Source organism: Trachurus trachurus (genome assembly GCF_905171665.1).
Source record: "Trachurus trachurus genome assembly, chromosome: 14".
NCBI classification, from domain to species: Eukaryota; Metazoa; Chordata; class Actinopteri; order Carangiformes; family Carangidae; genus Trachurus; species Trachurus trachurus.
Genome location: NC_139903.1, coordinates 19,199,756 through 19,213,831, shown reverse-complemented (window position 1 = coordinate 19,213,831; position 14,076 = coordinate 19,199,756). Strand labels below are relative to the sequence as shown.

Here is a 14,076-nt window from a genome sequence, read left to right as displayed (position 1 = left end):
TTTACACGTGATTATTAAAGGGATAGTTCACCCAAAATTTCTAATTTCACTCATTATCTACTCACCCTCATGTCGACTAAGTTTTGGGAGAAGTTTCACAGTCATCCGTGCCTTTTTGGAGTTACAGGGGGGCTCCGCGCAGCACTGCATTGCCATATGACGGTAGCGAACGGGGCTCACTTTTCTTCGTCCAAAAAGACACACCAAAAAACATCCAAATACCTCCATACTGCTCGTCTGTAATGTCCCTCTTGTACTGAAACCCCGACATGAGAAATTGTTTTCTGAAAAAATTAAATAAGTCAATATTTTAAGCTCGTTTGTAGTGGAAGCTCCCAGTGTCTCAGTTCACTGCTCTGCCGGTGTCAGTGCAAATCGCGTGAGATTTGCACTGACACCAGCAAACTTCTCCCAACCCTTAGTCGACAGGGTGAGTAGAAAATTAGTGAAATTTAAATTTTGGGTGAACTATCCCTTTAATTATTAATCACAGTTGTTTATTCTGTTCTCACTCAGTTTGGAGGCTTTGCTGCAGTTAAACTCTATGAATAAGAATGTGATGATTGTGCTCTGCATGAAAACAAACCAGCAGTGTTTGGCCAAGGACCAAAACTAATAGAGCCAAAATATATAAATAAATGAATCAACTCTGTGATCCTCAGTTTAAAATGGTTTATATCTGAGCCTCTTTGCTCTGAGCTTTTGTTGTGTTTTGTTTTAATGTGGTAGTATCAGCTCAGAGGAGAGGAGGAGGTTTTATCCTTTAGTTCTGGTTCACATATAGTAAATGCACCCAGATTAAGAGTACAAAGGTGTTTTGTTTTCTGTTTTTTTATTGTTAGATGGAGAGACGCAGCAGAGGGGGAGTGAAAGAAGAAAGTGTGGGGTTGGAATAAAGAGGTGTAAATGATACAGTGGTAGCAGTTCACAGCTTTCACCATGTTCGCACATTTGGTTTAGTAATTAAAGCTCTATATAAAGTTAGATGTCCATGTGAAGTGTGATCATGTTCTATATTAACACTAAAAGTATCAAAGCCTTAGTCCACACAATTGCACATAGCCTGTAATCAGAAACTGAGTCTAAAAACCAGCCATCAAGACTTATGTGACTTTGTGATGTCACAACAAAGCAGTCACTAAGCCCTACCTGCCTAGACCGACACACCCAGACCCCATGTTTTCATGTGAGAGAAGATGTGAAGAGGTTCAGAGAGGGATCTGACAGTGTATCTTCTTGAAATTTCTGACAAAGTCACAGGCTTTACTTTCACTTTCGTCAACTTAACAACTGTAGCTTTAACATCTTGCAAAGTGCAAATGTAAGTTAGGCCTATATAAAAAAACACAAGCTACAACTAACGTCCACACATGTATCCACAGCAGCAGATCAAATCCTATGCCAAGCGTCACAAATGAAGCATAAACACTTCAGTAGGAGGTGTAAACGTAATCTAGTGGTTGGAACGTTGGATTGACACGTGACTTTGCAGAAAGAGGGTATTTTTTTTAACATTTAATGAAGAACTCGGGACATTATGAGCAGAGCTGAAATATTCATCATAGATGGGTTCATGTCCTTTTCTGATTCATACTGTTTGAACTAATGCCTCAGTTTCTCTTCCAAGAAACTATATCCAAAAGGATTTTGGGCAAAGACAACAACAACAACAACAACAACAACAACAACAACAACAACAACAACAACAACAACAACAGAAGATTAAAATAGAAATGTTTGCATTTGAGAAAATAGGACTAAAGCATGTAAAGGAGTTGAAATCCCAGGGTGAATATAAGCAGAAGCAGCAGACTTACTATGGTGAAGTTCATGACCTTGAGGATCCAGATAGTTAGCGCCAAGTTGATCAGGATCAGGATCATCAGCAGCAGGACGAAGAAGTAAAGGCAGCGTTTCCTCCAGCCGTATATTCCCACTTTGTACACTTGTGGTTTCTCTGAACTCTGGACATTGTTCCTATGAGTGCACTGTTCTTGGGTCATCTGAGAGGAGGCAGACAGAGGAGAGGAGAGAAGAGATAATTAAATGCTGAAGGCGACATGACCTGCTGTACATTTGTTCCCCTGTGGGCTGTTGTTTCATCCACTGAGCTGCAAGGCAAACACATTAAGTTAAAGCTCCATTATTTGCATTATTATTATGTATTTTTTTACCACTTCTTGGCAGCAGAACAAGCTGTAAACACAACATTTTAATATATTATCATCTAATAACGTTGTTATGGTGACTGTGTCAGCAAAGTTGCCTGTTTACACATCCAGCAGACACAATGTTCATTAGGAGCTGTTTTGGGGTTCACATTATGAATGCACATCTAATATTTATCCAACTTTCAGCAGTGATCGGACTGGCTCTTTAGCTGCTTCATGCTTCACTGTAGTGCATCAGATAGTCACCAGCACTGTCTGCTAGGCAGGCAGAGAGCAGTGTATTTATCAGAGCCCCTTGGCCGATTCTGTGCTAAAAGGAGTGTGTGAGCTGAAAAAAACAACAAGGCGCTGATCTAAATTAAATGGATGGTATTTAAAAAGCTTTAAAACTTTTCTTGACCCACGGTTGTCACAGTGCTTATCTCAAGCTTTGTGTCTTTGCACCTTTAATGCGACAGCAGTGCCCTCACATACAGTAGTGGGTTGTCAATAATAATAATAAAAAAAAAAAATCACCTTTGTGTCTATGCTGCTTCTTATCTTTCTATAGCTGCATGTATGAACAACAGAGGGTTAAGAGACAGAACACAACAAATTTGTTTTCCTTACTCGGGTAAACTTGTGCGGCAACTCTCGTGGAAACTCGTAAAACGAGGCACGACAAACAGGACAAACGGCCATTGCTGAACACCTTTAAGGTTTTTTTTTTTTGTTTAGTTTTTTTGGACTGGTTAGTAATTAAACAGGTAATTCAGAATACAGTGATACACGTACAGGCAGAAATTGCAGTGCTCAAACCACTCAGCATCGACTGACCAAAGCAAGGCAAAGGCACATCACGTTGATTTGATATGGAGACTTTGCAGGTTACAGCTGAGATGCAGATTGCAGGTAGCAATATCAGCAACAATTTACCCCTCCCCTCCCCCTCCCCCTCCCACACACTGTATATTCAGCCATTATTCGCACCCACTGGGCCTCACGGTTGCCCCAGAGATTTGTGATGCAACGGCAGAGGAGAAAATGATGACAACACAAGAGACAAGGCTCGCCTGAACGTTACACCGATTGCACCAATAACATGCCATAAACATTCCTCACACATACTCCAGTGCCGCCTGTCGAGCCACTGACCAGCCACTCAGCCCTGGCACAATGAAAGACAGTTTAGATAGCAATCACATTGATTGATTGCCCAATAAGTGGTCTATAACTCTATTATACCCCCTCTGCCCCACTGATGTGCTGATAGTGCCGATTAATGATGATTCTAATTGTCTGCCCGTGAAGACGAGGAGGCATTGTTCACTTCACGCGCCATAATAATGGCCTAATAACTCTGTGGAAAAATACAATTTACTGTCCTTTGCGCTTCAGAGTGCGCACCTCAGACCACCACAGCCAATCGTTTTTGACAACCACACGCATTACCCACTAACTGAAACAAATGGTGCAAGAGAGAGAGTGAGAGAGAGAGAGGGAGGGTGAGAAAGCGTTGAAAGCTACAGAAGAGACTCCAAAGCAACAGTCAGCAAAAATGAAAAAAAAGAGGGCAATCTCGTTGTGAATGGATGGAGTCCTTTTTTTTCTTTTTTTTTTGGTGGGGGGATGCTGAGCAATGAGGAGGCATGTGTCTATGATGTCTAGGCTGATAGAGAAGAGGAAAATCAATGATAGTGTAAACAAAGCTGCTCTCACCAGCCTCAAGAACCATGACTGTAAAAAACAACAACATAAAGTTCTTAAGGTCCTGAATACGCTGCAATATTCACCGTTATACACATGATGACTCAAAATTTAAAGGTTATAGCTACAACTTTTTCATCAAAAGGATTAATTTAAAAAAAAGAATGCATCCACAGAATGTCTAGAGGGGTGCAGAATAAAATTATTAATTTTACTGAATTAAAAAAAATAGTATATAAATAATTGTTTGATAAATTTTGGCGGGTCCGAAATATATAAATATTTACATCTGGTTACGTTGGCAACGTCGGCATGGAATGATCTCTGTGGCAACAGCATTAGAACGTTGATGTCATGTGTCTACTGCTGTAACTGGCAACCAGTAAAACGGAGAGTTCTACACCTACTGGCCAGAAGGAATTAAACTTGTAGCTATCACCTTTAAAGTTTGAAATTTTGCTGGAATTTATTTCTATTTCTGTCTGTTCAGCTGTGGCATCCTCAAAGTGTCAGAAGCCTGAATGTCAACTTACTAAAGTATCAATTCATGCATATGATCATACCAAAGTATTAATTACCTCGATATTCATCTACCAATATATCAATGACCCGGATAATAATGTACCAAACAATCAGAAATCTGATGCCAATGTGTCAACAGTCTGTGTATCAACGTACCAAAGTACGACTTCATGGGGGTATTGTTATGATGTGAACATATGCGTACTCTCTGAGTCCAATATCTCAAGCTCATCACTCTTGTTGGGCAGAGTTGACATTTCCCATGATGACTGACGACAGAAAGGACCTACATCTCCACTGCACAAGTATTCACCTTTGCAGTAAACCCAAAAACACCTCTTAATCTCAGCTGGAACAGGGTGGCATCCTCCAGACTTGTTCCATTTTCAATGAAAGAAGACCCTCTCCTGAGCAAACTCCTCTCCCCACAGTATCCATCAGTAGTTGACAAAATATGACAAAAACATAACAAAATGAATGCCCCTGTACAGCCTTTTCATTTAGTGTTGATTTTGGCGGCCCCTGTGGACAAAAGCGGTGGTGTTTAGCCAGAATGAAGACTGCATTTCCCACTGTCGTGAAGATGTTTGTCTGGCCGGCGCGTGTAGATTTGTTTTGGAAACGTCAGAAAGAAGACAGGACTTTTGTTTTAGCAGTGTAATGTATCTATTTGTATCGTTTCGTCAGTGGTCCGACCCGATCATGCCTTCCAGAGGTATAGAATTAGACTACTTAGAAATAGCGTATCTTCACACTGATGGGCTCATTTGCTGTTGTAAGAGACACATCAGCAGAAACCAGAGGTGTTTGCGTATCCAGTTAAAAGCTCCGTACAGGGGCTTTAAAGCAAAGGTTGAGTAAAACTTCATGATGACTTCATGATGTTCATGATATACTGTTGTATGATGCACTAAAGGTCTCTCCTGTAGACTTAGAATTTACTCCTGATTTCATTGCAAGCTCTTGATTCAAGTGCTGGATTCAAGCGCACCACTACTGGATTAAGTTCAGCATGTTGTTTTGTAATCACTCCTCTCCCAGACGTTTCTAGGATTGATCTCACAGCTTTTGTTCAGACTTCTTCAAACAAAACACAAGTGCAATGACAAACAGCTGTATGAGCTAAGAGTAGCCCGGTCTGTTTGATCAGCTCTCAGGCTAAATTCTCATGGAGAGCAGCGCAGAGCCTGTGAGTGGGGATTAATAATCACGCCTGATTCAAGCATCACCCACTTTTTTTTTCATGTTTCCATCTGCAAGCACCTGCCACAGCAGCAGAGTGCCCAAATGTGGCTGTGACTCATGGCAGCCACTATGTGCTTACCCCGTCCTGTCCAATCACCCGTCGGAGTAGGATCTGGTGGAGCTGACGGGATCACTCTGACATTTGTTTACACCAAGAAGCTTGATTATGAAAAAAAATCCACACACTGACGGGCAGGTTTTTCCATTTCCTTTCCTCTGATCTGTTTATTTTTCTCTCGTCTGGTGTGGCATCCTCAGATAAACTGACCCTGGAACTGATATGGAGCTGGAACTCCAAAATGAAACAGATCATGTCTGTGAAATTCAGTGAGTCAAAGGCAGCGAAAGAAATGAAAAAGTCCTGTAGGAATGTGACTAAAGTCTTTCTTTAAACACTGACGTAAGCTGTCAAAGCACAAATGTACAGTGCAAAAAGCATTTAAAGTACTTTTAAGAAAAAACTACTAAAAAGTCCAAACAGCCACAAATTGATAATAGTTTAAAAGTTTTAGAAATGTTCTCCCCGCTTTATTTTTATCCGCTGTATTAGACTGTGGATCTAGTCCACTCACAAAGTGTATCACAAATCAAATAAATGCACTGCAGTAATGAAATATAACTCCTCTTCTCCCTGTGCGCTCTACAGTCACCATTCATACACAAAGAGTACTGATAGCTTTCCAATAAGCTCTCAGGCTACAGGCTGACAGAGAAAAGAAAATGGTGCTTGGTTACAAGCTAAATAATGGCCACTCTCATAAGAGTGGAGGTGTGTGTGTTAAGAAAGCAGAGTTGAAGAGCCGGAGAGGAAGAAAATAAGTGGCAAATTGGAGGCAAATCAAATCATTGGCCTTTGAGTCTTTTTTTTTTTTTTCCTTCACTGCTGCCGTCCAACGGCGCCTTTTGTTCAGCCAACTATTCATTCAGAGAGCCAGAAGAAAACCCAACGGTCCAAAAACAAAGTCTGTCTCTGATTAGAGAGAGAAATGAGGTTTTACAAAATGTTATTGGTTATTCCTGCTGCCAAATAGCCAGGCAGCTCCCCCATTAGGACTTTTATAGACAACATGTGGATCGGTACCAGGACCTGACGGCTATTGCCAATGGATACGCCATTACCGGGGCTTGTACACCTCCAAATGTATGAATACACAAAATGGCCGACAGCCAGGGGCGGTTTATTGGCCGTTGCAGTGTGTGAGTAAACAGGCATGTGGAGAAATGTGATGACTGTGAACATTTACTAAATATTTCACTGTGTTGTGGTTCAGGCTGATTAAACATCATCTCCAGTAGCTGAAGACAGAGGCGAAGCGAGAACATGCTAGAGCTCAGGGGCATCAGCTCTTCTCTAAATGGACACGGTGTTTATTTGGATGCACTGTGTTAATAGGTGTGTTTCTGTTCTGTGGATTGGTTTCCTTTAATGCACCCACTTTGGCCATTACAACCAGGACAGAAGACATGTAGTAGCTACTGTCCTGAATTGCTCCTCACCCCTCCTACATCACCATTAACTGTCCTCCTCCTTCGTCTGGAGAGGCCCTGGAGCCATTCTTTCTTTATTGCATGGTTGAAGCACCACAACCTCAGTACAAAACTTTTATTTTTTCCTTTTATAACCCTCAAGAACAATAACAACAACAAAAACAACAGCAGCGGCGGCAGCAGAAGCAGCAGTTGAGAGAATCAGTGGAGGAGCAGAAGAAATCTGATGAAACTCTGATGAAAACATCTTCACTGACCCGTCCATCTTGTTTATCTCAAACATCAGGCCAGTGGACGTATCGAGGACTGACCGTGTTTCTCATAAAATATGGGAAAATATATATATTCCACCGCTCGAAAGGTACCTCTACAACTAATCACTTCCTGAGGCATAGAATTGTGCAAAAAAAAAAAAAAAACGCCTGACTAAATGACAGTGAACACTTAGATACATTGTTTTCTACAGAAACATAATTGCTGTTTATGACAGAATAACTTTAGCTCACATTCTCCTGGCAACACAAATTTTTGTAGTCTCTCTGGTTTGTTAGTCCGCAGACTCCCTGATAATTTTGCATGATGGATGCATGGATGCATGAAGAATCTCCCTGAACTCCTCACAGCTGTGTAAACCACTGATTCCAACTCCCTTTGCCAAACACCCAAACCTGCGGGAAACCTTCGCCATCATTCACTGTTGCCCTGCAGCTGTAGCGTTCTCCAGTCCTTGGGCAAACAAACTGCCGCCTGTCAGAGGCAAATATTTCAGAGTTTGACTCATACTTTTCAAGCGCCCGCTGCCAAGTCCTTGTGTTTTCGCGCATAGATGAGTCACTTCTGCTTCCATACCTGAGCGACGGCTGTTTGGCTGGAAGACAAATCCTCAGGCCTGTGGAAGGGTGTCCCACTGGTTTGAGCCAGTTCTGAGCTGCTGGATGTCTTCAGATTTCTCCATGGTGTTAACTTTAAGCATCTTTAATCTATTGGTCTTCTTTCCTTATCCTTTGTATTTGGACAGCACATCTGGAGACGACTCTCAGCTGCAGCCTGTGAGAGACCTTGCTGATGCAGGACGTCAGGATATTTCAGTCTGAAGTCTTGCTGTCTCTCAGACTCTTTTGTCCCCCTACGCAACCGTTTTTGGTTCAGTTAATATTTTAATTCAACCAACATAAAGTTGCTCATTACCACCTGTTTATGAACTGTTTATTCGTGCACTGGGAAATACGCCTACAAATGTATTTAATATTTTTCTCTGTAAATTGTTCATTTCTACAGTTAAATCCTTTGACAGAAATAATTTATCTTTTGCCTTCATTCAGCAGTGATGGACCACATATGTAGTTTTTTGTGAGAGACCCCAGGTCTCCATGACCCTTTAATGCCCTGCACCCGTGTCAGTGAGATAAATGCTGCTGTATTTATGCTGCATGGTAAAAAAAAAAAAAAAAAAAAAAAGGGCTTTCCTCACCCTTATTCTAAAGTGCAGCAGCAGATCCGCTCCTTATTAAAGCAAGGCCACTCTGAGCACAGTGCTGCGTGACCGTGTGCTGCCGCTGCTTACTGGCCCTTTACAGATGAGACAAGTGCAGTTACAGTTTACTTACTGAAAAGGTCACAGAAGAACAGTAAACAGGGAAATAATAAGGGACTGTTTAACCATCTCCAGATCTGATAAAGCTGCTTCTAAGTGATTAACCAAAGCAGGGAGAAGAAGCAGAGATCATCAGACCTCACCTGTCCCAACTCAGCCACCACCTGTGTCTCAACTACACACCTGGGAAAGTTTGAGACTAAGCTGCAGGAAAAATTCTGTCCAGTCATACACACACCTGCCAAACCACCTTGTGCTGGTTCCTGCTACTGATGCACAACATGCACACAAACTTATTTCACAAATAACATGGAGAAAACGTGACCTGACCTCAATATCAATTGAAAACAATACTTTTTTGGCTTTTGGTGTTACTAGTGTTTCATTGAAATAAGATAATGTGTCTTTTTATTAGTCCCACAGGGAGGAATTGCATCACCATTGCATGTAGTAAGTAGGCCTGTGCTGAGCAAAGATTCAGAGCTTGAGGGAGGCTGGCCAGCCGTGCAGCCCAGCACAGGGCGCTTGTGTGTGGGTGAGAGGAGCAGGGAGACCGGGCTTGAGCTGTCCCTACCCGCGCTGGGAAGTTACATACAGTAGTGCAGTTTCAGCCAACGCGACCCCGCTCAGGCTGCAGCAGTGCCATTACCATTTTTCTACCATTTCAATGAGTTTAGAAACATTATTTTAAGGTCGAAATACTACATAGTGTTGCTTTAAGGTCCAACAGGGACGTAAAAAGAAAACTTTACACATACAGTGAAAACATTACCAGCCACACTGGAAATAAGAAAACAACTTATTTGACTGGGTAATGATGCCATACAGACGTGGAGCCAGGCCTACGGGCAACCGTGACTGGAGGGCATTATGAATACTTAAACAGCTGAGTAACTTTGGGCTCTTTCTCTTCCTTTTCTAATCTGGTGCAAATGTAGAAAATGTTTGTTTTTTTTCTTTCTCCCGCCTCTCTGCTTGGTAAGTGGCTTTAGCACGCTTGTCAACAGCATTGTTGAGCACATGATTAGGATAATTGGCAAAGCCTTCGCTCGTCAGCCCCATGTGACAGATCTGTGACAGATAGATTTATAGTGAGGAGAGACGAGCCACATCTGTTACTTTACGTGCTACTTATTTTATAATACACTTGATTGCATTAAGAGAGTTGAAACAGTTTTTTGGAACGAGTTAGAAATGGAGAAAAAACACCATGCTGCTGCTGCTGGTAATGCTTTGTATCTGGTCTAGCTGCACTTGGGCTCCAATTGGTTCAGGTCTTAAAACATTTGAAAAATGCAGCAAACCAGGTTGGGCTGTGAGAATGTGCAAGCGGATGCAATCATAGATCTGTGATTTATTTGAGTTCCCTTTGTTGAACTTAATTTCAACAACATAATTGAACTGAACTTAATTTCCACAGTATTTGACATGAAAATTATCAAAGTGTTAATGAAATGCAGTTAGAAAAAGGAAGTTTAGAAAAAAACTAAATAAAAAGGTGGCCTCCACATACCGGATCAGTTCTTTCCATCTGAAACACTGCAGCTTTCAACACCTATAAAACATCCACATAAAAACCATCTGTTGTTCTTAAGTGGAGCCAAATCTGAGGTTCTAGGTAAATTCAACCTGGGTAACACCACCCCCAGATGGCTGAGGAATAAGGGAATAATGGAGGACTGGTCCAGGATTAGGTGTTGAATCCAAACTGCCCCGCAAAACTGTAACCAGCTCTCCTGTGTGCTGCCCAAAGCTCACGTAGTGTAAATTGTAAAACACATGTGAAAAGGTCAGCATAAATAGAACACACATCCAGAACCAATGTCCACCCTGGTAAATGTGATGTTTGATATTTGATGAATGTTAGGGGTCCGGTTCATTGTATACATCAAACTTAACTGCAGTCACATCCAGCGTTGCTCATTACTGCAAAAAAGTTTCCTCTGACATGTTTCATTCGAACCTCACATCAGATTCTCATCACAGATCTACCTTTTTAGTGCTGAGCCTGTGAACCCTGAGGCGATACTTCACAAGTATAATTAACTTAATCTTTAATGTCACCAGAGCTTACAGGCTCTCTGTTAGCATGACTTTATTATCCACTAAAGGCTCTAATTATAGACTGGATTTAAAGCGTATAGAACCAGAGAGGACGTCATCAGTGTAAAAGCGGGACAAAATACACCTGAAGACATCACTTTCAGTCGCAGAGACACGAGCGTCAGCAGAGGAAGAGGAGAGTCGAAGAGAAGGGGGAGTGACGCTGCCAAGCTCAGAGTCTGGATCGGCACCCTGTGGTGATTAAGATGCGTTGGACTTCAGCCAGGCAGAGCACAAAACCCTCCAGAGCTTACTCAGACAGGCAGGGACGAGAAAGATGAAGAGAGTTTAGGGTGGAGGTAGAGGAGGTGGTTGGGAGCGAGCTGGGGAAAGAGGGGAAGAATTTAGACAGAGGAGCAGTAATTCAGGGGGTGAAGATCAGGTATTGCTTTCCCTCTGCAGCGTTAAGAGGCTCCTGGGATTGACTTCCCCTGCTTTCACTGTCCTTGAACATGTTTGCTCGTATTTCTTGAAAAATAACACAAGGCCCTAAAATCACACAATTTGGAGAGGGGCCAGGTTGCTGTCACATTCATGAGACCAGGGTTTTACTTTCAGACTGAGCAGCAATACCTTAGGGCCTGAAAATATGAAACCAACACAAAGGTGCTTAAAGCTGCAGTTCTTGTATCTTCAACAGTCTCCATAGACTCCCATGTTAAAATCTCCAACAACTAAACATCTTTTACAGCCTGGTACAAAAACCGTTTGGTCTCTGTGGTTACTTACAGTGGGTACTAGTTTCATTTGGACGTTTCCCTCACGGAAAGCGTGATTCACGCGTTGCGTGAAATTGTAGGTCACATTGTAGCCACTAGGTGGAAGCATCGTACTGAGATGCAGCTCAAAAGATTTTGGGGGTAATTCCACGTTTGACCACAACGTAGCTGCAATGGAGAGTGGCGCTGTTCATAGGCCATAGGTACTTCATTTGCAGCTGTGGTCGAGAGAGCTAGACAATGAATGGAGAGAGGGACCGCTACGCCGGTGATCAATGGTGTTGTTTATATTGTATCACAGTGGTCTGTAGCCTACGTTCAACAGGATCAGTGGTTCTCATGGGGGTCCTGGACTCCTCCATATTTTTGATCTCTCCTGGCCGGGTCTGGCTCCAAGTTTGAGCAGGCTAAATTGTCTCATATCTATTTTCTGCAAGTTCTGGTGAATGTAACAATCCACTCAGCCGACGATCGCTCGTTTAACAGTTTCTAAGCTGCTTCGTCCGTGCCAGCAGCCTGGACCCGATGCGGCTGGACTCACGAGCGAAGCATTAATGCACATCTGTCAGCAGCTGCTCCAAACACACAATTTGAAGGGACAGATTAGATGCTGATTTTGTTACCAGTGACTTTGTTTCAGCCAAGAGCAGCAGGTTGTTTTAATGGAAAGTAGCCTAGGCTCGAGCATACAAAAAAGCTGATCACAGCCTGAATCAACAGTGTTGCTGCAAATACAACAAGAGGAGGCTGCTTTTAATTTCTGACAGTTGAACATTGCGCTTTTAAAAATGAAGCTTATCCAAACAAAAAACTGTGTTTTATATTGTTTTCATATATTTCACTGATTGTAATAGAATGCGAGTGTGTTTTATTGAAAGCGAGACTGTTTGGCCACAGTTTAAAAATAATCAGAATATGAGGAAAGAATCTGATCGATCCAGAGCAGCATTCATTTACAAGTTTAATCAAACTTCTTCTAAATAAACGTAGGCTAAACATTCAATAACTCGGGTCAGGTCGGACCACATGCTTTTTCTCTTCTTCCTCACAGGATCGGTGTTTTATTTTATTAGCCTACATGAAACACGACGATATTTCTTCTCTTTTTCCCATCGGCTTCTACATTTTTGTCCTCCGGCTTATGAAACTTTTGAACTGAGAATGCTGAGAGAATGAGCATGCTAATAAGCGATCTACAAACGTTTAAAAAAAAAAATCCAAATGAGCGTCATTGACGTTCTAAAAATTAAATGTAGGGGGGAGAGCCGGGTCGATTGATACACGGGACGATTGATACACAGCGATTTCCTCGAAAACCACACAAGCTTGAGCCGTCAGATTTTGTCACTATGTTCAGCACTCAACACCGACCAATCCTGGGAAAGCTTGTGAAATTACGTCACGCCATTCAAAAGTTATTAGCGCGAACTGGTTTTTGACTACGGAAAGTAAAATGTTAGGTGCGGTAGTTTTTTTGTGATCAAAAGCTGTATTGTGTGTTTCATGCAATAATAATATGACCTAACAACAGATGAATTCGTACATAAACAGGTCCTAAATTATGAAATGTCATAGTTTTGAAGTTTAGAGGCAAAACAGGTTGGAGTGTCAGTAGTCGCTGCAGGGACGATTGATACAGCTGTTTCAAATGTCCCTCACGCCACCGTGCGTAGTGACTGTGGTCACACTGCGCGATCAATATCTGTATATAAATCACCAAATTAATAGCCTAACTGTTTTGCAATGAACAACAACCGATTTGAATGAACAACATGTATTTTTAATAAACACCACATATTTTTAATGTTCGTGTTTATGACATGAATCAACAGATATTCAGCAAAGTGAGGGGAAAATGCCGAGGGTAAAATGACAATATGTTCAACTGTGTCTCCATAAACATGACTTAGGACAGGGAAATAAGTCAATGAAATGAAAATGCAGTCGTCCAACAACTCGTACAAAAGAAGAAAGGTGAGTTTAATCGAAATGCGGATCTTGACAATTACGCACGGGACAAAAATATTTATTTGACCTATTTATATTGTGAGAAATTATGTGACATTTTGGCAATGACGAGTACACTAGTATGTTGTCTGATATGCTGCATAAAAACGAGAGTAATGACAGTAGTTTCTGTTTAAAACATGCTGTTTCAACCGTCCCTCCTCTGTGTCTCAAACGACCCGCATAGGTGGGGCGTTTGAGACAAATGTCAACTTACGTTCAAAGTTATAAAACAGCGCGATCATCCAACATATGTGTTAAATTACACTTGTAACTAAGAGAATACACATGTGAGTTGTTGATCACATGATAAAAATGTTTGTGTACATAACGTCATCTTTGAAAAAGACGTTTAAATGAAAAGTGTATCAATCGACCCGGCTCTCCCCAAAAAATTTAAATAAGATAAAGGTCACAATATGTTTGTAATCACATATTAACAAGAGCATTGTCAGACATTTTAAATAAAAACAAGAAAAATAAGAACAAGTCCAGTTTATATTGTCGTGTTACTTTTGACCCACCCCCCTGTTACTTTCGT

The 14,076-nt window shown here is 41.6% G+C and overlaps 1 protein-coding gene across 1 annotated transcript in view; it reads right to left on the bottom strand.

Annotated features, from left to right (window-relative positions):
* The window catches only part of sgcd (sarcoglycan, delta (dystrophin-associated glycoprotein)), a 172,669-nt gene that overhangs the window by 134,053 nt on the left and 24,540 nt on the right, over positions 1–14,076 (bottom strand). Inside the window, exon 2 of the mRNA XM_083986303.1 lies at positions 1,818–2,003. Coding sequence (XP_083842429.1) covers positions 1,818–2,003 — 186 coding nt within the window. The remainder of the gene's footprint in view (positions 1–1,817; positions 2,004–14,076) is intronic.